The 22,979-nt window shown below is 37.1% G+C and overlaps 1 protein-coding gene across 4 annotated transcripts in view; it reads left to right on the forward strand.

Moving 5' to 3' along the window:
* The window catches only part of cica (capicua transcriptional repressor a), a 126,044-nt gene that overhangs the window by 98,859 nt on the left and 4,206 nt on the right, over positions 1-22,979 (forward strand). For all 4 annotated transcript variants that reach the window (XM_020938015.2, XM_020938017.2, XM_020938016.2 and 1 more), the window contains exons 14-22: positions 3,525-3,670; positions 5,621-5,781; positions 10,701-10,938; positions 12,797-13,070; positions 15,865-16,022; positions 18,097-18,218; positions 21,857-22,008; positions 22,080-22,214; positions 22,612-22,737. In XM_020938015.2, the coding sequence (XP_020793674.2) occupies positions 3,525-3,670; positions 5,621-5,781; positions 10,701-10,938; positions 12,797-13,070; positions 15,865-16,022; positions 18,097-18,218; positions 21,857-22,008; positions 22,080-22,214; positions 22,612-22,737 (1,512 nt within the window). The remainder of the gene's footprint in view (positions 1-3,524; positions 3,671-5,620; positions 5,782-10,700; positions 10,939-12,796; positions 13,071-15,864; positions 16,023-18,096; positions 18,219-21,856; positions 22,009-22,079; positions 22,215-22,611; positions 22,738-22,979) is intronic.

The raw sequence follows: 22,979 nt of genomic DNA on the forward strand, positions 1-22,979 counted from the left end.
GCATAAATGTCATGTCAAAGTCACAATACAACACCAGTTCCCAGAAATTGATTTTCTCTGTATAAAGTCAGAACAATCAACCTTATCTTCGCACGTGAAGAGGTCATTAAGAGTAATTTTCAAAAGTATATTATAGTCTATGTTCTTTCCCTAATGATTAAAGCGCAAATGGCAGGTTTTCATGTTTTTATAATCATCTCTTGGTTTGATGGGATAGCAGCTGTGGTAAATATTTTTCATAGTTTTACATAAAGGTCCCATATTACACAAAATTGAGCTTTAAAGGTGCATTGTGTAACTTTTCTGGTGGAGGATCCGTCTAATGCTTTCCACCATGGGGATGTTATTGCTTTGTCTGGAATGTTTCACAGTATTATTATCATTTTTATCATCCTGGAGACTAAAGCAGACCAAGTTACAGGTCATATCTGTGGAGAGATGACCCCGCTCACAGTCAGAATGCCTGTTTTTAGGTATTTTTGCGTTATAAAACTAGCTTTAATTGAATAAATGTAAAGAGCGTAGAACTGTTTAATGTTATACTGTGGAACATTCCAGGCAGAGCAGTGTCATCTCCATAGAAACAAGCAGGTGATGGACCTCCAGCCAAAAAGTTACACAATGCACCTTTAAGTCATGTTATAATACAGTTACCTCATCAAAAACAGACCTGGAGTTGTGTTTTTGTTCATTCGCAACACTTTATAATTAGTTTGTTTACATCTCCAAAGCTCAAAATCCATCTTGTGCCACCTTGTGATGTCATTCAGTGGTAGTATTCAAGTCAACAGCTGCCTTTTACCTTTCGTTCAGCAGAGATTGCCAATTGCTGGGCTGAAATTATCCAAATGATTCTAGTGAAGATGTATGAACACAATGGAGCACTTCCTGTATGACCACGTGACATCACGAGGTGGGACTGCATTTTCCTTTTGAGAGAAGAGCTCGGCCTAAATATGCAGGGTTTGCGTGTTAAACTTGAATGAATGAGACGAAACACAACTCTGGGTTTATTTTTGAGGACAGCATTATAACAGAGATCAGAAAATAGCGTAAAATGGCTCCTTTCATTATTTCTCCTATAACGTCTGCCACAAATGTCACCTTAGTCATGGTTTGCAATAAGTCATGAACTGAATTATCAAGTCATGAACTGAATTATAACTAAAATAGTCAACTTCCGACCACTTTCTCAAATTACTCAAAACATTTCCAAAGGTCAATAGGCTGATGTCATTGTCAATAAAACACTACATACAGTAACAGCATCTTCAGTCAGCAATGGGCCAATCACGGTCTAATTTTTGCTTGTGAACAATTGCCACTAACAGGGTCAACCTAGAAGCGTGAAATGTTGCTGTTTTGTTGTATGGACCCAGCTATAATCGCTCATTGTCCTACCTTTTCATTCATATTTCAATACTTTATTTTTGTGCAGTCCAGGATGTGCTGAAAATAGGCCTAATTGACTTACGTAAAGTGGGATGACTGATTGACGGGTCGCCCACCAACTCTTAATCACTCTCTATTCACAAGAGACACTGCACGCTGCTATTTCCTGTCTTTTTGTTAAGGATTAAAGGGACAGTTTATGTATAGATGGTGTTCACTTCCTGCGATATCACGCTATTTTCTGATCTATGTTATCATGTTGTTTCATACAAAAATAACAGACCTAGAGTTGTGTTTTGTTCCATTCACACATGTTTAACACAAACCCTGCAGATTTAGGCTGAGTTCTTCTCAAATTGAAAAGTCTCTGCTCCACTTTGTGATGTGATAATACTGGAAGTAGGGCTGCTCCATTATGAAAAAATCATTATCACGATTATTTTGGTCAATATAGAAATCATGATTATTCAAACGATTATTTTTTTTTACACAATGCATTTATTCTAGCCTGATTCATCAGCTGGTTTCACTTCGTAGAAACTGTCCAACCTCGCAGCATTATGATTAATTCGCTCGACGGTAGGCAGGTACTTTTTTATTTAACCAATCACTGCTATTTGGTCGTGACGTATGTAATGCACCATTAACGGTGTATATTAAGCTTTTCCCAAATCCTGTAGGAAGAAGGGCAATAATGTTTTCCCCTTGATAAAATTCACCAAACATTGTCTTTGTTCCGGCTTTAAGTCCTCGATCTCGAGAATCGTTGCCAACACAGAATGTATGGCTCTTCGCTGATTGGCTGGTGCCCGAACTCTCACTTCCGTGATTTTTGCAAACCGTCTAGTGTATCCCAGTTTCGGACCTAGTCGCTAGAAATGAAACTGAGCAGAGACACTAGGCGGTGCCAACAGTTTTGCGATGTATAAAACATAAAATGAATAAAATATAATTTGAACATGAAGTAACTCATAGAAAAACATAAATGTATCCAAAATAAACTATATATCCAGCTGTTCTACAATATTTAAAAAATAAAATAAAGATACTTATTTATATTTAAAAAAAATATCCCAAAATAAACTTTGTTAAGCTTAAATTGTTTCAACTTGATTATATGAGTTTGGAGATCATCTGACACACAAATCGAAATCGTGATCAAAATTCAATTAATTGCACAGTCTTAACAGGAAGTGCTCCATTGTGTTTTTAAACTCCATACTCCTTTATTAGAATCATTTGGATGATTTCAGCCCCTGGAATTGCCAATCTCTACTGAACAAATGATAAAATGTTGCTGTTAACTTCAAAACTACCACTACACAATCACATCACAAGGAGGAACAGAGCATTTTGAGTCCCTCAAACTGTGTGATTTAAACAAAACACAACTCCATGTATGTTTTGTGGAGGTAACAAGATTATAACCTGACTAAAAGCTCAAAAGAGTCAATTTTGAGTAACGTAGGACCTTTAAAATGCCATTCAAGGTCATATATATTGCTATAAAACCTCAACTGGGTTTATAATCCCTTTAAAAAATCTTTTAAAATGAAGTCTCCATTATTGAAAATCATTGTCAGTTTCATTCATAGCACCTTGGGACTGCCATTTAAAACTCTGGTATTGATTTTGGCGTATTATTCAAATCACAGACTACAAGTGCACGCCTCATATAACAGCTTTTCAGATCCTTATTCCAATTGACCACTGGAGCCCATACTTGACACCAAAATCTGTCGCAAGCATTTGGAGATAGTCGCTAACAAACAAACACTGCGTCTTGTATTAGCTCCGAATTACGTATGAAAAAATAGAGTTGAGGTGGGTGTGTGTCAACTTTCCCATTCACCTCACTTGTCCCCGGTTCATTTTAGGCCACCGCATTTCCGTGCTTTTCCCAAACTTCGACTGCCACCTACCGTAGACATTTTGAAACACTTTCCCCGTACCTCACATAACCTTGATTTTTACGAAACACTGTCCCTTTAAATGAGGAAACAGCCTCCCCATGCCCGTGTCCTCAAGTATCCTCTCATTCACTTCTTCACACGGCGAGACCTCTTTTCTTTTTTTAAATTCTCTCTCCCTATCTCTCTCTCTTTCTGTCTCTACCTCACTTCCCTCGTTAGTCCAAACCCAATCGCCGGTTCTGCAGACGAAGATGGTGGTTCCCATGGCAACAGTGCGAACAGGAAATACTCCTCCTCATCCTCCATCCATCTCCCTCGTGGCCCCGCCCCTTCCTGTGCAGAATGGCCCCCAGACAGGAAATAAGGTACGGGACTGATAACTCAAGTTTCCTCTTCTCATCAGCAAATTAGCGCATTATCATACTCAAGTACATAAGCAGCTGCACGGTGACCGCCCATGCCCAGATGACGAAAGTAGATCTCCCATTCATTTTTCCCCACAGACTTTCCTATCTCCAGTATTCAGCTACAGTCTTACTCATGACCTACAATTTTATTTAAAGGCTCAATGTGTCACTTTTCCGGTGCAACGTCCGTCACTGACAGTATTTCTCTCACGAAGATGTTATAGCTTTGCCCAGAATGTTAAAGTCATTGATCTCCTGCACCGATTCAATTACAGGTGTTTTTACGGCTTAGAAATACTTTAATAAGCATCTGTACTGTGTGTGGGCTCGCCTCTCCACAGATCTAACCTGTAACTTGGTCCGATACTGTCTCATTTTTGTCTGTATGGAGCTGCATAACTTTAATGCCATACTGTGGGACTCAAAATATGTTTCTGAAACCTTTTAAACCATGACGCTGATTAAAGCTTTGTTAAAATTTGTTATTTGAGCTGAAATTAATACAATATTTTTGAGTTGCTATGGATACAGATCTGCCATTCATGACCCCAAATGGCAAAAAATACCTACTTCACTTTGCTCGTTGTGACAGTGATGGCTCAGATTAAAAATGTCGAATGACGAAGTCTGAAGTTCTGCTGCCGAAACATGTCAGTTACATAAGATAGTTCTTTTTGCAGATTTGTTTTATTAGGAGAAAAGACAAAGTTTCTACAGGGCTGGCAGTTTATATGCAGAAAAAGAGGGAATTTTGTTGTTTGTGGAGGAAATGATGGTACCGTATTTTTCGGACTATAAGGCACAATTAAAATCCTTTAATTTTTGCTCCTTATGTATTAATTCTGGTTGTGCTTACTGACCTCGAACAGGTTTTATGTGGTACATGGCACTCAAAATTCTGTCAAAATGTTTTAGTATGACTTTGGTAAGCGAAGCCGCATCGCTATATGGTCTATGTGTATGACTTGTAGATTTATAATCTCTGAAAAGTTTCACATGAACCATTTTCAACACTATATACGCACAGAACAGACTCACCATCAGCAGCACAACCTTTGTCACAGAAAGAACATACATATTCCACTGAGTCATGTCCTTTAGTCTGACAGAAGTTGACCGCATCAGAAGACAAGGAGCGAGATGTTTTTTCAGCACTTATAGTTTATGGAAATGAGCCATGTGGTTTTAGGTTTTGTTTATGTAAAATGTAAACTAATTTGCACAAAGCTGCATCAAACACATTATTACTCAATGTATATTTGAGTCCTTCGCGTAGGAAATAAAAAAATAAATTAATTAAATTCCACCCGCATTCACATTCATGACATTCACCAAGACAGGGAGGCAACGTCCGGCGAGTTACGCCACAATCTGCCAATGGATCGTGGACACTGGGGCTAAGGGATCAGTCTCAAGTATCGTCTGTTTCAATTAATGCGCCTTATAGTCCAGTGCACCTTATGTGTGAAAATAGACAAGAGAATTCAACATTATTGATATTGCACCTTATAGTCCAAAAAATACGGTGTTTAAAAACTGCAGGCCTCGGTAAGCTTCATTTGACTGGAGCCGAACTCTTCAATTGACGTCTCACTTCTTTAGTTCACTTCTTTATCCACTTCTTTATACGGTCCGTGGGTTAGAGCTGACAGGAAATAGCAGGAGGAGCACAGAGGAGATGTTTTGGATGTGGTGAAACAGGAGTTGAAGTTAGTTGGTGTTCGTGAAGAGGATTCAGGGGCTAAAGGCTAAATGGAGGCAGTAAAGAGAAATAGAAGCCAAGTTTGAGTTTAAAGACTGAACCTCCTCCTTCACATGGGGCCTTGACATGTTGCTGTAAAAATATCACTAAGCACATTTATAAACATCTTTTTCTGCCCACTTCACTTTGTTTATTTCCATCCTCAGATCATCCAGATCGCCCCCATGCCTGTGGTCCAGTCCCACCCCAACGGGGGAGCGGCCGCTGCGGTGCATTCTGGGAGCCCCTTCCCTGTTTCCGTGGCAACAGTGATGGCCCCGGGCTCCACTCCTCCGCAGACCGTGCTCCTGACCCCGCCTCCCACCAGGTCACTGCCATCAGACGCTCGATCGAAACTTATTTACACACGTCGATATTTCTTCAATAGCGTCAGTAGCTTCAATGAGCTGTACTGAACTGTATGTTCCAGGGTTTGTGTGTGGTGCTTTTTATTTAACTCAAGTACCACATATAAAGCAAGAAAGCAAGACTATATGGCAAATGCAGACAGATGGTCATTTTAGGTCATAACACTTTTTGCTATTTTAGACGTCACCTGTTTGTTTAAAGATGCAAAAAAAAAAACAAGGCACTCACTCACTCACTGGTTAAAATAAAATGCCTTTATTAATTTACAACATGTCTCAATGGACAATTTACATAGTCCCAACCTGTTTATTGCCATGAAATTTGCTTTACCTTGAATGTTCCACAGTATGGCATTAAACCTCACTACCAGTCAAAAGTTTGGCCATTTGGACTCATTCATAGTTTTTTTTTCTATATGTTCACTACTAATACATGCAGAAGACATGCAGTATGTGAAGTAAGATATATGGGATTATTTAGCAAAGAAAAAAAAGTACAATAACTCTACTAAATGTTTTTTGATAAAGCAAAAAGTCGCCAATTTGAGGATTTGGTTATAAAATATTTAAGCAATAACATCACCACTGAGACAAGCAGAAGGCAGACCACCAACCAGAAAAGAAACATAGTACACATTAAAATAATATATTTAACTTAAAGGTTGTATAACGGGGATCTCTGACTGTTTATCCTCCGGTGAGCTACTTTTACAAAACAAAAATGCCTTAGAGCTGCTAATTTTAGTGGTCACAAGAAATGGAGGAAATATAAGAGGCTCAGATGAGGTACAGTTCGATGCCTATAAAACATAAACCATTATTAATTTATTACTGCACAAAGTTAGGCATCAAAATGACACATGTACAATGGTAACCGGCATTTAATTTATCAAATTTTACTTACTCAGCACAATATGTATAATTCAGAAATCCCTTCAATGGAAAAAATTTACTTAGATTAAGAACAAGAAAGTTTTATCACGATTTGAGTAAATTTCACTTGACAAGTAAAATTATCTGCTAGTGGAACAAGACTTTTTGTACTTAAAATATGAAAATACATCCTGCTACACTTAAAATAAAAAATGAACTTTTTGGGCTTAAAATAAGAAACAGAATTTAATGTTGCTTGAATTAAGAAAAGACGCTTATTCCATTGGTAGATAATTTCACTTGTCAAGTTGAATCGATTCAAATAAAGTAAAATGTTCTTAATACAGGATTCTAGTGAAGGTATATGGAGTTTAAAAACACAGTCTTCCTGTATTAATACTATCCTGTATTTTAATTTATTTGAATCTCTTGACAAGTGAAATTATCTACCAATGGAATAAGTTTGTTTTTCTTAATTCAAGCAACATTCGATTTTGTTTCTTATTACCTCCGCCAAGGAGGTTATGTTTTTGCCGGCGTTTGTCTGTTTGTTTGTTTGTTTGTTTGTTTGTCTGTTAGCAACATAACTCAAAAAGTTATGGACCGATTTTGATGAAATTTTCAGGATTTGTTGGAAATGTGAAAAGGAAGAACTGATTTCATTTTGGGGGTGATCCGGAAGAAATCCTGGATTCTGGATCACTTTGAAATTTTAGTTAACATTGTGGTAAATGGGGCCAAAAATTTTGTTTCTCAATATCTCGGTTAATTATTGACCAAACCCCATGAAATTTGACTCAGGGATGGACAATGGGATCCTCTTTCATATTCCAAAGGCTGATCCGGATCTGATCCAGAAGACTGATTTTATCGCGATTTCTATAAAAAATGGGGGTAGTCCTTGGCGGAGGTCTGCGCTCTCTGAGTGCTTTTCTAGTTTTAAGTGCAAAAGTTGTTGTTTTTCTTAATTTAAAGGTTGTATGGAGGATTTTTTTTTGTTTCAAATTGTCAATGAAAGTTTAAAATATGATTACAGAGATGCAGCAGCAATGTAATTATGATGACCAAAAAAAAAAAAAGAATGAAAATCTATCAACTGTGGATGTAGTGAGACCAGATAAACATCAGCCATTAGATAACAAGGCTACCTCATTTTCTATTGGCTGTTAGGTTGTCAATCAAACATCAAACTCCCTACGTTTCTAGTGTAACTGACTCGCCTGCGTGCAGGGATTATGAGGTTTATGCAGTGGTTCTTAGAGACTTTTTTAAACTGTAGCTTCCTCGCAGTTCACACAAAGTTTGTTGAGATAGCGGACGAGAATCCACGATGCAAAAGAAAGTCCGTTTTTGAGGTCGCTGAAAGGAGAAGAGAAAGGGAAAAGGAGCAAAGCCAAACTGAGGTGATTCTTGGAGATTCCTTCCAACAGATGCACAAATGAAGTAGACAAAGGGTCTAAAAACTGACGTGTCGGTCGCTAAATTATTTCTAGACAGGTCATTTCAACAGTAACACTGAACATGCACTGGCTGTTAACAAGCATGATTTCTAGAGTAAGGAGGCGGGACAACATTTGAAAAAGGACTGTTGCTATATTTCTCATCCCTTGAAAAATCTTCTATACAACCTTTAAGTGCAGCAAGTGTATTTTCATATTTTAAGTACAAAAAGTCTTGTTCCACTGGCAGATAATTTTATTTGTAAAGTAAAATTCACTCAAATTGTGATAAAACTTTCTTAATTCAAGTCATCTTAACTTGACTAGATTTTGTTAGAATGTTGTTCCTCATCAAAAACAGACCTGGAGTTGTGTTTTGTTTCATTCACACATGTTTGAGTAATCCTGTATTATTAGTCTGTCTACATTTTCACCTTGTCATGTCATGTGGTGGTAATTTAAAAAAAAATTCAGTAGAAATTGGGAATTTTAAAGTTTGAAATCATCCAAATTATTAAAGTGAAGGTGTATGGAGTTTAAAAACACAGTGGAGCACTTACTGTATTACTCCACGTATGTTTGTGATGAGGAAAAAACATTATAACATCAGAATATTAGTGTAATGGGCTCTTTAACAGTATTTTCACAATTTTGACTTGACAAATTGACAGACATGAGGCTGGTCCAGCTTCTGTTTGAACATGTTGTCACTATTCTGTTTACCAGTGTTTGGTTTCATCATTTCCCAGAATCAGGATTTAGCTTGAAGTAATTTTCTGAATCCAACCCTGTTACAAGTGTGATCATTGTGCCCGGTCCAAATGTGGATGAATAGAGCAGCGTGGGCTCTAAAGAATGGAGAAATACTGCTGAATACTTGTAAACTAATAGAAAAGTAGATTTTTGTTACTGTTTTTCCATGTGAAATTATTACAGTGGGTGTGCAAAATTGAGGGCATAACATCTTTTTTAGGGAACCTCTAAAAGCTTTGTGTCAGTGACGACATCCAGTTTTAAATAAGTTAATATCTACATTAGGGTTGAACCATTTGGGAAAAATATATCATGATAGGATTCTTTTTAGCAGTTCACATTTTAAACGCAACCAGAAGAATTAACAAAAATTCTGAAATATAAACTGACAAACTAATACAAGAATCACATTTCAGAGCATGTTTGTACAGATATAAACTACAGGGTTAGCCAATGTTTACAAAATTCATTCTGTCTTTTGTCTCTAAATGTTCCTAAACCGCATTTTTTTTGTGGTGGCACTTCCAGTTAGAGATCCCATTCCTGTCAGTGGAGAATTTGGGAAATGTTTTGCATCTTAAAAACAACAAAACACTGATTTATTTGTGTAAAATGTTAAATTTTCATGTGCTCCAACAAGTTAGCCAGATTCATCAGCCGATTTCACTTCGTGGAAACCGTCTGACCTCGCAGCATTAGGATTTGTTCACTCGGCAGTAGGCAATAGTCGCTGCATTTGGTCGTGACGTAATGGGGCTAACTTGTATATTAAGCTTTTCCCAAATCCCATAAGAAGAAGGGCAATAATGTCTTTCCCCTTGATAAAATTCACCAAACATTCTCTTTCTTTTGGCTTTAAATCCTCGATCTTGGAATTCGTTGCCAACACAGAATATATGTCTCTTCGTTGATTGACTGGTGCCCGAACTTGCACTTCCGGGGTCCTTGCAAACCGTCTAGTGTATTCTGATTCCTGACCTAGTCGATGGAGAGAAATTAAATTGAGCGGAGGCACTAGGTGGCACTACACTGGCTACTAACAAGTCATATTGCACTTATTCTCTGTGAGGAAAAGCAGTTTCAAAACAGCCTTATAATCCGTAAATAACTTATTTACTGTCAAGATCAGCCCCATATAAAATAATATAACCAGAACAATGATTGTGGTGCCCACGGCAACCTCCAGAATAAGGTAACTGTGTTTTCTTCTAATAAGACAAATTTGTACAAAGCCAATGCTGACACCGAAACAGGTCTTATTAGAAGAAAACACAAAGTTTCTACAGGGTTTGCAGAAAAACAGGGTATTTCGTTGTTTGTGGAGGAAATTATACTTTAAAAATTGCAGCCTTTGTGACTTTCTAATTGAATCCTTTCAAATTGGGATTTTGATTCAGTTGCAATTCATCTCGCAGCTTTCATAGTTTTAGGAAATCTGCATTTTTTTTTTTTTTTTGCTGTTTTGACACGAGAAGTTATGGCCAATTATATTTTACAGTGGGTGTTCCAGTTTGTTGGTTTAGTTACATAACAGGCATCACATTTATAAACTCTAGAACAGGGGTGTATTGTAGGTCATAATAAAGTTGTTTATCTATATCTTATCTGTCTAAATTATCCTACACGATCATTTGTTGTACTGTTGTGTCTTTTAAAAGCTAAAAAAAAAAAAAAGGTTCTGTCTATGTAATCCCTCAGTTGTCCAGGTAGGATCAATAGCAAAAGAAAAAATTCAATTCGTTTTCAGTTTTTTTTTTGTTTTTGTTTAGTTTTGGACCTAATTGTTGAACCCTTCATTCCCGTTTGTGTTTCAGGATCCCCTTTGTCCAGCCCAGCGCAGGGGGACCCACAGCAGTGACCCACCAGACCCTCTCCTCCCCGGGGCAGACTTTCCTCCCGCCGCCTCTGGCCACTCTGGGCTTCACTGCCATCACCCCTGCCCCCGGTCAGACCCTGGTCCAGTCCAGTTCTCTGCTGACCCCCGCCCCCCCTCTCAGCTGCCAGACACAGACAGGCCCCACCGGACAGGCCGCAGCTAACACGGGCCGCCCGGTAAGACATTTATTATGCTTCAGTATATTGTTTTGTATCATATATTAGCCTCTACTGTCCAAAATATCCCATGGTTTACATTGTTGGACTTTTTTTAGCTTAAAAATTGTCATGAGCTGATAAACTAAAAACAATATTGTATTTTCCTTGTCGTTGTTTTGAGGAAACTATTGTAAAGTGTTTTGAGGTACTGTGAAAAGCTCTTTAAAATCATCAATCTAAAATATATAATTAAGTTAAGGTCCTATATTATTACATTACATAAAACTGACTCTTTTGAGCTTTGAGTCATGTTATAATGCTATTACCGCCTCAAAAACAGACTTAAGAGTGGTGTTTTCTCAGATAGTTGATGAAAACTGTACAGATCTACATAATACGTCATAAATTGGTAAATAAATGTATATATTTATCACTTCATAGTGTCAGAATTATGAAATAAAAATAATAAAAAAGGGCATACATTAAAATAGGGCAGGGTATCCTTAAGAAGTTGCCGATACGATACATACCTCGATCCTCTGCACTTTAAATTCAGTACAATATATTTCATATTGATTCGATACGGTTCAATGAAAAATAATTTAGTGATACTAAAAGTCTTTATTAAACCACTTCTTGTGCAGAGTTAATATGAAACACAAACATTTTAATCATCAAAACAGTGAAAATGTCAAGTGTGTTGTAAGACTGTGCAATTAATACAATTTTGATCGCGATTTCTGTTTGTGTGTCAAACGATCTCCAAACTCATATAATCGAGTTGAAACGATGTGAAAATGTTGTGCTTGACCATGGACAACAAACGGACAACATTTTTGTGCTTGACCATGTTTATGTGTTACACGACATAGCGATATGGCACTTGTTATAGGAGCGTCTGGAACAGCGACCAGATCAAGTGGTTGAGCGCGTTCATGCGCTGGCAGTAAAGAGCAACGTTTGTTACTTCAAATGCCAGGTCTTGATGGGAAAATGTGCGGGATGTATTTGGATTATTTCTCAATGGGGAAATAATACGCCACGATAAAAAAGGTTTGCTCCAGCAGTTTTGCGTCTCTCTATGAGAGTGAATGGAAGCGAGAGGAGGGCACGCCCCCCATGCTTCCAGATGTGGCTCTGCCTTTACCAGTTACGCTGATCTCCAGACAATCCGGAACACCGGCAGGAGACTCAGTGCTGTGCTGCTCAGCATCCGCCGTCAATGGGTTAAAATAAGGCAAATCATTCTGAGTGAACACTAACTTAAGAAGGTTGCATCAAATTTGACCTTTCAAGAGAGCATTTTGAGAAAGCATCTTGATTTTGAGGGGCTCTTTAAAACAGGTAAGGCAGCAGCACGAGCAGCAGTGAAGTAAAAACATTTATGATGCATGAAATATACAAAATACTAGGGATGTAACGATATCCAACCATCTCTATATGATATTCTCACGATAACCATCTCACGGGACGATATTTATTGCAATATTTTCTGGAGGCAAAAAAACAACATTGTGAGTATGCTTTTTTTTTCTCTCATCACAATCCAAATAATTAAGATTTAAAAGTGCTTCAAAACAGTTATTTCAACATGTAGATTGGACTGAAGCAAAGGATCATGGTCTATGTAGTTTTTTAGATGTTGCTGCACCAAAACAATGAATTTAAGCAGAGACACTTGAGATTCGATATATTGTCGACGATATGATATCACGATATTTTGATTATTGTTACATCCCTACAAAATATACAAGACAAAACATGACAAATAAGGCTCTCTTCATTGGTTCGTTATTATCGCAGCTCAGAAAATGTTGATGTGCAAAAAGTCTCAAGCTCTTTGTAACATTTTCCTAAACACCTCCATCTTCCTCAGGTCCTCACTGCCATTTACCCTGCACAAACAATCGCCCTGGCAACTGGAGTGGTCCCCGTGACGACCGTCCCGTCCAACATGGCGGCGCTGGACCCGGTCAGGCCCTGTTCTCCGCTGGGCTCCGGGGCTCCTGGCTCCACCGTGACTCCGCACATGAACGTGACGGTGAAGGTGGAGCAGATGGAGGTGAAGACGGAGGCGGAGGAGGGCGGGGCTCATGGGACCTCACGCTGTGGAAACAACGCCACGCCAGAGACCTGTGTCACTACTGCAGGTGAGGACTACACCGAGTTATTTATTATACTCTCTGGCCTGTTTGAATACAGTATGTCACCTTTTTGTTCACCTTTTTCCAAGCAAATAATTTAGATTTTAACATTTTTTTAATCTGCAGTTGTGCATGAGTGCCCAGCTTTGTGAGGTGCATTAAAAAAAAGGAAAGATTTGGGCGCATGACAAGTGGGATAGGTCCTTGTTTTGCCAAATTAGATTTTTTTTTTATTATTGTTTTTATTTGTTGATTGACTGGCTTTAATTATTTGTTTTTATCTTATATATGTTTTTGTAATTCATTTATTTATTTATGTAGTTTACTAGGTTTATTAATATTCCTTATCCCATCCCCATCCGCTCCTCAAGAGCAACAAACACACATGGAATTATATGTTATTTTTATATTATATATTTTATGTATGTGGCCAATCAGCGAAGAGATGTAAGGCCATGACGTCAAACTCAAGCGCCTGTCTGGGTCCCTTTTGTGGTACAACACAACAGTAAACAAAGTGGTCGAGATGGATGTAGACGAAGACAGACATTCTGTTTTGGCAATGATTCCCGAGATCGAGGATTTAAAGCTGGAACAAAGAGAATGTTTGGCGAGTTTTATCAAGGGGAAAGGTTATTATTGATATTGATAGATATTATTGCCCTTCTTCCTACGGGATTTGGCGCATTACATATGTCACAAATCAAATAGCAGCGATTGGTTAAATAAAAAAAGTACCCACCTACTGTCAAGCGAACAAATCCTAATGATGTGAGGTCAGACGGTTTCCATGAAGTGAAACCAGCTGATGAATCAGGCAGCTGGTTGTAAACAAATTTGACAAATTATAATAAAATAATAATATATATATATATATATATATATATATATATATATATATATATATATATATATATATATATATATATATATATATATATATATATATATATATATATATATATATATATATATATATATATATATATACATATATATATATATATATATATATATATATATATATACACACACACACACACACACACACACACACATATATATATATATATATATATATATATATATATATATAAAAGGAAACACGAAAGAATATAATGACATCTAGATGAAGAAAACTGGGCTATTTTCTCAGTTTTCCCAGATTTTGTGAGAGTTACTATCGCCAACAGAGCCCAAAGGAAGTCGTCATCCACATGTTTCCAAACGTCTTCAGGTTTTATGACGTAAGCGTGAACAGAGCCCACTGAAGTAATCTTAAATATACTAGCTTTGGACAAAAATATATGAATTATGATCACTATTGTCTAAAATTGTCTCTAAATTGTAAGCCTCATTTTCAGCAGTGCACAACTTAGTCTCTATAAGATCCGGGTGCGTGTCAAAAATATCCCTTTAATTCGAGATAATATGGACATTTCCTGAAGTGAACCCTCTGCATACAGGTTTAGAGGTGCCCTGGGACAAATGAAATACGACTCTGACAGTTGTAAAAATAGCTTTGTATTGTAGGACTATACATTGATGTCAGCACGAGTCAGCAATAGCAAAGTGAGTGTATGATTTCAATGGCTGGTCCTTATTACAGTGTGTTGTTTTCAATTGGACGTACACAGCAGTTTGTTATAAGAAAAATATTGTCATAAGCAAAAACACGAAAGCAAGTTACATTTTTAGATTCAGAAAATATGGGTCAGGCAAGTGAATATAACAACACAAAGTACATTTTACTGAGAAATTCATTGGCTTTAATTGGTTGAATTTAGATAAGAGCTTTTGATAAATGGTTTGCCAAATGTTAAAATAAAAATCCTTGCTTGTAATATTCGAACTGAGGATTTCTATTTGTTTAAAGTGATACTCTTGGCTAGTAAGAAAGTAACAACAAGGAATTGGCTGAAGGATGACAGAAATAATGGAAGAAATTCATGGGATGGAAAAAATTTACTTATTATTTGAGACTGAAAGCTGGTAAATTTGAGAAGCGATGGTCAAAATGGTCTGTTTACAAAGCTCACTCCAATGGTATTTTATTTCTCAATTTTTTTGTAGAATCCCACAGACTGTTTGTTCTTTTATGTACATTTATAAAAAATTTGAAAAAGCACAAATAAAAGTAAAAAATAAAGTAAAATAACTAAATTCTTGCTTATACAGCGAGCCATTCACTGGGAATATTGTTTTGTTCAGTTTCAACTATTCATCTAAGACACTGGCATTCATGTTTGTGTAATTTAAAGCTCTTTCAATGGATAAACATCATGCTTTTGTGTTAGAAAAAACACAAAAATTACAAAAGAAAAGTATTTCTTAGTTCAAATGCGCTTTGTGTGCCTTGAAGGTGGAAAAACGCTGTATAAAAATGTGACCATGACCATTTACCATTTGGCAGCTAGAGAAGGTATTGACTTTTGTATCTTTTTTTTTTTTTTATGTGCTTAGGTTCAGTAATTACACCAGGTTAAAAAAAAAAAATCAAAATTCTGGCAATTTAGAGGGAAATTCTACTTTAAAATTCTCACTTACCTTCAACTTACATTTTGAATCTTTTCCGGTGGGGTTCAGTGACCCGCTTGATTCCTGGAGATGTAATTTCTTTGCCTAGAATTTTCCTCAGTATGACATTAAATCCATGGAGACAAGCAGGTCAGATCTCTGGAGGGGCGAGCACGGGCACAGTAGCCTAAGAATGCATGTTATTCTGTGTATTTCTTTGTATGAGCAATGAAAACACCTGTAATTATAATTAATGTTTTGTCTTATGTTTTCTTTGTTGCAGGAAACAGTGATGGAGAGATGATTCAACACATAAAAGAGGAAAACACGTACGATGGACAGAGCTGGGAAAAGCCAAATGAGATGGAGAGAGAACGAGCAATGAAAGACAGTAGTGACAAGAAGAGAGAGCGTGAGGAACATGCCATCGGAAACAGAGAGGTCAGAACTCACGGCAACAATGTCAAGAACAATGTGTTCAAATGTTACATAGCCCATGGTCTATATTACGCAAAACTGACTCTTGAGAGCTTTAAATCATGCTAGAACGTTGTTGTCTCTTGAGAAACAGACTGGAGTTGTTTTGTTTCATTTACACATTTGAATAATCCTGTAATATTAAGTCTGTCTACATGTCCGAAGTTCAAAATGCTGTTTCACCTTGTACAGATGCTTTTTACTTTTGGTTCAATAGAGGTTGGCAATTCCAGGACTGAAATCATCCCAGGGTCGCCGCAGGGTCTTAAAAGTCTTAAAACGGTCTTAAATTTCATGTTCCTAAATTAAGGCCTTAAAAATTCTTAAATTCTGTTGTCTATAACGTGAAATCATGTAACCCGAATGAACATCAAATTTGGAGTTTGCACAAACAATGCTTTGGTTTCTGGTGCCAGCGGTAATGAGTAAACAATCAGTAGAGTGGAGGAAGACGTTGGATGGATCATGGGGAAGTATAAATTTAATCCACAGTGGCTCTTAGGCTACGTTCAGACTGCAGCCTGAAGTGACCCAAATCTGATTTTTTGGCCCCTATGTGACCTGTATCTGATCTTTTAATGACAGTCTGAACGACACAGATCCGATTTTTTCAAATGCGGTCCAGGCCACTTGAATATGTGGTCCTAAAACCGATACATATCCGATCTTTTGACATGCGACTTCAGTCTGAACTGCCAAGGCGCATTCATCCGACCTACATGTTATCAACAAGAGACAAATGTACACAAACGTTCTTCTCGTCATATGAAAATTGTTAATGAACTCCGTGTCACTGAAGCGAAGCACATCACTATCCCACCACTCCTGGCTACGTCTCAGCATCCACACGTTATTTTCAACGGACTGCCCCACAAAATGCCATGGCCAAAATTCTCGTCCTTCTCCTTCTCAATCTCCTCCTTACAACAAGTAAATTGTTCATGTTCTGTCTCTGGTACGAGAGGAACTTTAAAATCTCCAGGTGCTCAATGCTCAAGTTCATGTTTGGACAACTTCTGTAAACACAGAAGAAGCATGCTCGCTGCGGTTGACGTCGTCGTCGGGACACTTTTGGGCAGTTTAATGTTCGCACTGGAGATCACATTTAACTGGAAATATGAATGACCTCACTAAAATATCGGATTTCACAAAAAAAATCTGAATTGAGCATTAAGCCCTGCAGTCTGAACGTAGCCTTAGATTCTAGTGTAGGACCGAAGTTGGTTTGCTCATTATCAATATGCTCATGGTGTTATTTTGTCCGCATAATGGGTGCGATGTTGGTCTTCATTTTCATTTAAGTGGCCTTAAAAAGGTCTTTAAAAAGTCTTAAATTTGGGATAGTCAAACCTGGGGATACCCTGCACCCAAATGATTCTAATGAAGTTGTATGAAACACAGTGGAGCACTTCCTGTATTACCGCATGACATCATAAGGTGAAACATAGTGTGATGTTTCTCTCTTGATGATAAATAATTAATCCATTTGCGAAGCCCGATGAGATTTTTCAAATATAGACCAAGGTTTTTTCCTTGAGTCTCTGCTGAAGTATCTGCCCCAGAGCATCTGAGCTCTGAGTATTTATACAGAAATACAAGTTACATACATATCAAAGCAGAGTGACTTTTGTTTCAGAGGCTGGTGCCAAATTAACATACATTTGAGGACAGCTAAGACAATACACCGTTTCCTGTGGGTGGAATCAGATGTGTCTGCTGAGCCTGTACTTATTTTAATGACTGGTCTGGGTGTCAGGTAGAAATCACATTAATTTATACAAAGACAGATTGAGAGAAATCTTTCCACAATATGAATTTACATCACAATAGTGTTTTCAGTTTAAGAGAAGAACTCAGACTAAATACGCAGGGTTTGTGAATTAAACATGTGTGAATGAAACAAAACACAACTCCAGGTCTGTTTGATGAGGAAACATAATAACACGGATCACAAAATGAGTTAATAAGAGCAGTTTAAAGCAGCTTGGCCTAGAAAAGGAACTAATAATTGATGTGATTTTGTTTGTCTCATCTCCAGGCCGGACACTGTTCCCCTCCTGCCTCCTCCTCAGGTCTGGACCCTCCCCCTCCTCCCACAGAACCAGGACCCTCCAAGAAGACCAAGTTTAGACCCCCTCCGCTCAAGAAGACACCAGACTCGTACGTCTTACTTTCATTTTACTTTACAGACACTTTTGTAATAATTGCTGCAGTTCTAGTAGTCGTTGTAGAAGTATGAGCAGTTATAGTTATCTATTTTGTAGTTAGATACTTTACTACTAACTAAACTAAATAATACTAGGTGTTGGTATCTCGCTTTTTGCATTTTTTTTTATCATGACAAAAATGTAAAAAGTTACTATGGTTTTTAAAGAGGGGGTGTTGTGCAAAATAGATTTTCTTTAAGCTTTTCCATTCTCCATAAATATACAAAAGTGTAATACAAAACTCTAAACAACAACTTGACAAACTTGAGGATGTGCAGTAGTTTCATTAGTGAGATGCACGCTGATTGTGCTGTGATAGCGCACTGAAGGGGGGGTGACTCAGCACTGGGAGCAAAAGGAGGGTAGACTCAAAGAGGCAAAAATGAAAGTAAAACTTGGTTAGCTTGGTGATCTAAATATATTATGTGTTAGTAGACGTAAAATACCAACTATTTAAAAAAAAAAAAATTCCACACTAAATTTTTTTAGACATTTTCACTTTTGTATTAAATAAAATTATGCTGCCTTAGTTTTCACACAAATCTGAAGAAAACATTCATAGATATTAGATTAGAGTAGATTCCTAAAATGGTCAGTATTCAGTAAAAGTACAGATACCGGAGCAAGAAATATTCAAGTAAGTTTCACATGTAAAAATCTACTTAAGTAAAAGTATTATAGTACCTGTTTAAAATGTCCTTGAGTAAGTAAGTATTTTGCACAGATTTTGAGATCTAATAAAACTTCCAATGTTGTGATTTTGATACAGATTTGTGTTGAATTTTGTTCAGAAGAATCAACTGAGTCTATTGTTTGTTTTCCTAGCTGTTTTTATTTGTATATATTTATTTGTATTTATTTATTTTATTTATCAAACTACAAACATGTAAAAAAAAACAAAAACAAAAAAACTCAGCCTTTTCAGCAGGTCTTGTGAAATTAAACAGAAATACTTTTACTTTTCAGACCAGTTAAAAAAATACAGATACATGCTCTCAACTGTAGTGAAGTAAAAGTAAAAAGTATCTAAATTGTCTAACTAAGCTTGGAACCTATAAATTCTTGTACGTTTAAAATGCACTTGAAGAGTAATAAATAAGTAAAAGTAAAGCATTTTGGATAGATTTTGAGATCTAATAAAACTTCCAATGTTGAGATTTTGATACAGATTTGCTCTAAATTTTGTTCAATAGAATCAACTGAATTAATTGGTTTTTTTTTCCTAGCTGTTTTTATTTGTATATATTTATTTGCTCAAACTGCAAACATGTAAAAAAAAGCCTTCAGCAGGTCTTGTGAAATAAAGAAAAAATACTTTTACTTTTCAGACCGGTTAAAAAATACAGATACTTGCTCTCAACTGTAGTAAAGTAAAATGTATCCACTTTAAAATATACTTCAGTAAAGTACAGATACCTAAAATGTATAGTTAAGTACAGCATTTTACTTATTTCACTTTGTTATGTTCCACCACTTTCCACTTTCTATTTCTATTGTCTTTTTCATCCATGTTTTAGTTTGAAATACATTAGTTTCGTCCATCTGGTTGGTCTTAAGCTTGTGTTTTTCCTGTAGTTTCTAGTGCTTCAGATCTCCAGTTTAAGTTCAGCAGCTTGAGGAGTTTTATCAGAACAGGACTCTCATTGACTTTACCACGTCAGCAGCCATTTTTAGTCTGTGGCCAGATTTCCATCTTTGTAAAAATGTGTTATTTTCCCTCGCTGCAAATGTGCATCTTTGCTTATTATATTATTATATTATTACTGTGACACACTAACAGATGGAGTCGCTAATGTTTTACCAGGCGTTCACGGATGTACAGTCAGAGAGGCCAGATTGAAATGGTTTGGAGGGATTGTGATGGTTTTGGTAGAGAAGTGCTGCACCATGAAGGAGGAAGAGGAAGAGAGGATGCAAAAGAGAGGGTCAAAGAGTCTTTTTTTTGTTTGTTTGTTTTTCAGAAGAAATTAGGATAAAAGTTGGACATGTTTTGTAGAGCTGAAGTAGTTGTTGAATCAATAAATCGACTGACGGTGTCTAAGCGTGCACTCACACTCAGCCCAGTCCAATTCTGTTTGTTTGTTTTTGTTATATTTTTATTAGGATTAAAAGGATTTCTATTTACGTCAGCAGAAAGAAGAAAGCTTGTAGTGAGTTACCAGGAGTTTTTTGGACAGTTTAATGCTTTTTCACATATTGATACATCACTCTGGGGCTGTTCTGCATGACTTTCTATGGCGGAATGTTCAGCAGTTACCATGGTGACACAATGTAGACCTTAGAAAATGGTGAGAGTGACTAACTTAAAAACTGTTATGCGGGCTAATGCTCACCATACGATATCGTCACGGTATGAACCTCACAGTATGATATTTATTGCAATATTGTGGGAAAGCTCACGATATGATGGGAAGGCTCACAGTACGATATTTATTGCGATATTTTGTGGAGGCTTATATGCTACTTTTTCCTCTTAAAATGCCTTGACAAGACTTGATCCGAAAGACTAAGACTTAAAAGTGTTTAGAAATAGGGGTGTAACGATATCCAAGCCTCACGATACGATATCATCACGGTATGAACCTCACAGTACGATATTTATTGTGATATCATGGGAAAGCTCACGATATGGTGGGGAGGCTCACGATTAGGAATGCAACAATATACAAATCTCTCAGTACAATATTTTCACGATATACATCTCACTGCACGATATTTATTGCGATATTTTGTGGAGGAAAACTGTGAACATGCTTCTTTTTCCTCTTAAAATGCCTTAACAAGACTTAACTCAAAGAGCTAAGACTTAAAAGTGCTCCGAACTGTTATTTCTTCTTGTAGTCTGCACTGAAATGGAGCAAAGGATCATGGTCTATGTAGTTCCCTCTGTCTTTTTTTTTTTAGCTATTAGCTGCACCATAACTCTTAATTTAGTGGCTAAAAATAGGACTAGAAATTTATTTAAAAATGGGGAAGGAAAAAAAAAATTAAATGCCTTTAAAATTTTGATTTGAATTTGTAATAAATAACAAAAAATTATGAAAGGAAATGATATTAGTTTAAGTATAGGGACTAAAGGTTTTATTTAAAAATGGGAGAAGGAAGAAGAGGAAAAAAAGGAAGAAAGAGAGAAAAGGAGTTTGAATTATGAATTAGCTGCAATGTGTCAATGTAAAGTGGCCTAGTGGTGTGTTTATGTTGCACTACCATATTACTTTTGTTTAATTTAGTTAGACAAATTTGTGTCGGTGTGTGGTCGGGGGGGAAATGTGGGCTTTTTTTGTTGTTGTTTTGTATTTGTTGTGGATGTTGCTTTATGTTTTTGTCTTTTATTTTGTGCTGATTATTGTAAAAAAAAAAAAAAAAACTCGATATATTGTGATGGGCCACGATATTATTGTGAGAACTTTGATGATACGATATCACAATTTTTGTTTAACTATAAAAATCATCTCACCTGTTGTATTTCCATCTTAGTCAGTTTTTTCTGGTCAGGTTAGTTTAAATTAAAGCACAAGTTAAAGTCTAAAAAAACCTCAGATGGAGCATGCCAGCAGCAAAGTCTCAGTACTGTCTGTTGTGTTGGTGCAGGGTTTTATCTGGAGCGTACTTTGAGGAGCGTTTTGCAGAGCTGCCGGAGTTTAAACCAGAGGAGGTGCTGCCGTCTCCAACCCTGCAGAGCCTGGCCACCTCCCCCAGAGCCATCCTGGGCAGCTACCGCAAGAAGAGACGCAACTCCACTGGTACGTCAGTCATTACATACAAATACATTCATAAAAACTGATTCAGATAATAAACAATAAAACTTTGTCAGATCTCGAGGCAAATGCAGAGGACCCGAGTTCTCCGCGAAGGAAGACCAGACGTTTGTCCAGCTGCAGCTCGGAGCCCAACACCCCGAAGAGTGCAGCCAAGTGTGAGGGGGACATCTTCACCTTCGAAAGAGCCGGTAAAACATGCACTTTTCTCATCACGCTTTGTATTGTTTTGTATTACAGGATTCTATTACTATTATAGGTACGCCGTGTATAGTACAAGAGTCAGTTTCATAAAGCACACACTGTAAAAAAGAGAATGTCTAGACAAGATAGAGAGAGAGATTTTGTTCTATTGCATAGATTGTTTCACAAAATCACATAACATTTTACATCTGTCATGGAGACAGGGTGCATTTTTGGCAATAAAAAGCCTGTAATTGAATAGATAAAAGGTAGATATGTTTTTACTATGGAACATTCCAGGCAAATACTTACGTTGTGCACCTTTAAGTTAGTAGTTTTTACTAGTTTAGATGTATTTATTTGACAGGCAAAGATACTGAGATTGTTGTTTATTGATTGGAGCAGGAGCAGAGGGCGAGGACCTTCTCGGAGACTTGGACCGTGTCCCGTACTCGTCTCTGAGGAGGACTCTAGACCAGCGCCGCGCCCTTGTCATGCAACTCTTTCAAGAACATGGCTTCTTTCCTTCAGGTAAATCTCTACTGATAGCGTTCTTGCTACTGTAATACTAAGCATTCGTGTTTAGTGTGGACTTAACAAGATCCAATATAGCAGAATAATGGAGCTTGACTAACATAACGTAATATAATCCTGTGTAGCATTGTCATATTTAACTCTGGAAGGTAGATATGTGTATGTGTATGAATAGCTGCTGCTGCCAGGCTCATCATTTTGGTCTTAAAATGTTCATATTAACCCGCTCTACATGATCC

Source organism: Boleophthalmus pectinirostris, unplaced genomic scaffold (genome assembly GCF_026225935.1).
Source record: "Boleophthalmus pectinirostris isolate CB_2022bp ecotype Guang Dong unplaced genomic scaffold, ASM2622593v1 HiC_scaffold_21, whole genome shotgun sequence".
Classification (NCBI taxonomy): Eukaryota; Metazoa; Chordata; class Actinopteri; order Gobiiformes; family Gobiidae; genus Boleophthalmus; species Boleophthalmus pectinirostris.